The following is a 2,500-nucleotide window of genomic DNA, read 5'->3' as shown; positions in this document are numbered from 1 at the left end:
GACCTGTCCGCTCCCATAGCTCTTCGTTTGTGATCTTGTCTGTCCACCGTATCTTCAGGATTCGACGCAAACAATGATTGACATATGATTGTAACTTTCTTATCGTTTTGACTGTCATCCTCCACGTCTCTACCCCGCACAACAGCACAGATTTTACATTAGAGTTGAACATTTTCAGCTTAGTTGATGTAGATATGCTGCCAGAGCTCCAGATCTGCTTAAGAGAGTGGAAGGCTCCTCTTGCCTCATTAATCCTATTTGCAACATCCGCGTCAGTTCCTCCACTTGTGTCTACTACGCTCCCAAGGTATGTGAAGGAGTCCACCTCTTCAATATCGGCATCACTCACTCTGATCTTCCTGTTTGAGCCTGAATTGATCTTCAAGACTTTGGTCTTTGCGGTGTTGATAACAAGGCCAGCTCTTCTTGACCTTTCTTCCAGAATGGTGGTTTTGTTCTGCATTTGGGCCCCTGAGTGAGATAGTAAAGCAATATCATCCGCATAATCGAGGTCATCAAGCTGCTGGGTGAGAGTCCATTGTATTCCGTTCCTGTGGCCCGCCGTCGACGACTTCATTATCCAATCAATTGCCAGGAGGAATAAGAACGGTGAGAGAAGGCATCCTTGCCTTACTCCAGTTTTAAGTTCGAAGCTCTCCGACAACTGTCCTTCATGAATAACTTTACATGTGGTGCCTTCGTAAGAGTTTTTTATGATGTTAATAAACTTCTGCGGAATTCCATAATGAGCTAGTAATTTCCAAAGAAAGGGGCGATCCAGACCATCAAAGGCCTTTTGGTAATCCAGGAAATTGATGTACGAGGACGAGTTCCATTCAATGGATTGCTCTACGATGATACGTAGTGTAGCAATCTGGTCTGCGCATGATCTAGCTTGCCTGAAACCAGCTTGATGGTCCCTCAAACTTCCATCCACTGCATATCTTAACCGCTCCAACATAATTCGGTTGAAGACTTTACTTGCTATACATAACAAAGTAATACCACGATAATTATCACACTCCCTGAGGTTCCCCTTCTTAGGAAGTTTAACTATAAGACCCTCTTTCCACTCAGTGGGTGATTTCTCGTCCTCCCAGATATCGATGCTCTTGAATAGTTCATAAAAGACCTCTGTGGTGGTGTTGATGTCTGCTTTGAATACTTCCGCAGGAATGTTGTCGGTACCTGCTGCTTTTCCGTCCTTCATCTTCCTAATAGCACTACTAATCTCTCTTCTTGAAGGTATGACGCAGTTAACTGGGAGTAGATGATCAGCTTCTGGGATATCGGTTCCTCCAACTGGGGGTGGCCTGTTCAGGACCTCTCCAAAATGTTCGACCCATCTATGCAGCTGTTCCTCAGTGGTGGTTAGAACTGTTTCCTTGTTTGTCCTTGATGGTATGATTAACATGACCAAATTTCCCAGCTAGCTTTCTGGTGGTATAATACAAGTCTTTCATGTTTCCTTTTGCTGCGGCATCCTCTGCCTCCTTTGCCAGGTTCTCTATATAACATCTCTTGTCCTTTCGAGCACTCTTTCTAGCTTCCTTATGCGCAACATCGTAATCCTTTTGCGCCTGTGCCTTTTCTGCCCGCGTCCGACTGTTGTTAACCCGCTCTTTCTTGCACTTCCTTTCTCTCACTTTCTTTAGGGTATCCATTGAGATCCATTCCTTGTTTCTGGACTGCTGCCTTCCTAAAGTGTCATCACATGTATTAATCCATGAGCTCTTTAGATGTTCCCAGAGCGTGTCAATTGTGCCGTCTTCGTCTTCTATATCTTCCAGTGCTTGGAACCGGTTCCTAAGGTTGATTTGGAAAGCTTCTACAACAGAAGGATCCCTCAGGTGTGTCACGTTATATTTGGCTCTAGTTTGCTGTTGAGCCTGACACCACTTTAGCTTTAGTTTTAGGGTGGCTACTAGTAGATGATGGTCGCTGCCGGCGTCTGCTCCCCGCATAGCCCTGACATCATGTAAAGATCTTCTAAACTGTCGGGCAATGCAAAAATGATCTATCTGGTTCTCGGTGATGTTATCCGGGGAGCACCACGTGGCTTTGTGGATCCTTTTGTGAGGAAAGATACTCCCACCAATCACCAGGTCATTGTTGGCGCAAAAGTCCGCGAATAGCTCGCCATTTTCGTTCATCTCTCCTAGTCCGTGTTTTCCCATTACAAGCTCATACTCTCTGTTGTCTCCTCCTATCTTGGCGTTGAGATCTCCCATGAGAATGGTAACTTCCTTTCCTCTCTGCCTTGCAATGAGACTCTGCAATGCGTTGTAAAACTCCTTCTTGGTTGCTTCTTCGGCTTCATTTGTTGGTGCGTAGCATTGAATAATTCTAACATTAATTTTGCCATGCGATGTCTTGAAAAGGGCAGTAATAAGTCGAGAGTTGATCGGCTCCCAGCTAATAAGCGTCCTGACGGCATGCTCGGAGATCATGAGTGCCACTTCTTCCGTGTGGGGGGCGCTTAGGTCTTCATGGCCGGAGT

General features: G+C 45.6%; 1 protein-coding gene across 1 annotated transcript in view; it reads right to left on the bottom strand.

Annotated features, from left to right (window-relative positions):
- Positions 1 to 1,361: 1,361 nt before the first annotated feature.
- Positions 1,362 to 2,500, bottom strand: part of LOC138031955 (craniofacial development protein 2-like) — a 1,362-nt gene continuing 223 nt past the window's right edge. The window contains exon 1 of the mRNA XM_068879555.1: positions 1,362 to 2,500. This exon is cut by the window's right edge and continues 223 nt beyond it. Within this exon, the coding sequence (XP_068735656.1) occupies positions 1,362 to 2,500 (1,139 nt within the window).

The sequence above is a fragment of the Montipora capricornis genome, chromosome 14 (assembly GCF_036669925.1).
Source record: "Montipora capricornis isolate CH-2021 chromosome 14, ASM3666992v2, whole genome shotgun sequence".
Classification (NCBI taxonomy): domain Eukaryota; kingdom Metazoa; phylum Cnidaria; class Anthozoa; order Scleractinia; family Acroporidae; genus Montipora; species Montipora capricornis.
The sequence above is the reverse complement of the archived record's forward strand: the minus strand, read 5'-3'. Positions and strand labels throughout refer to the sequence as shown.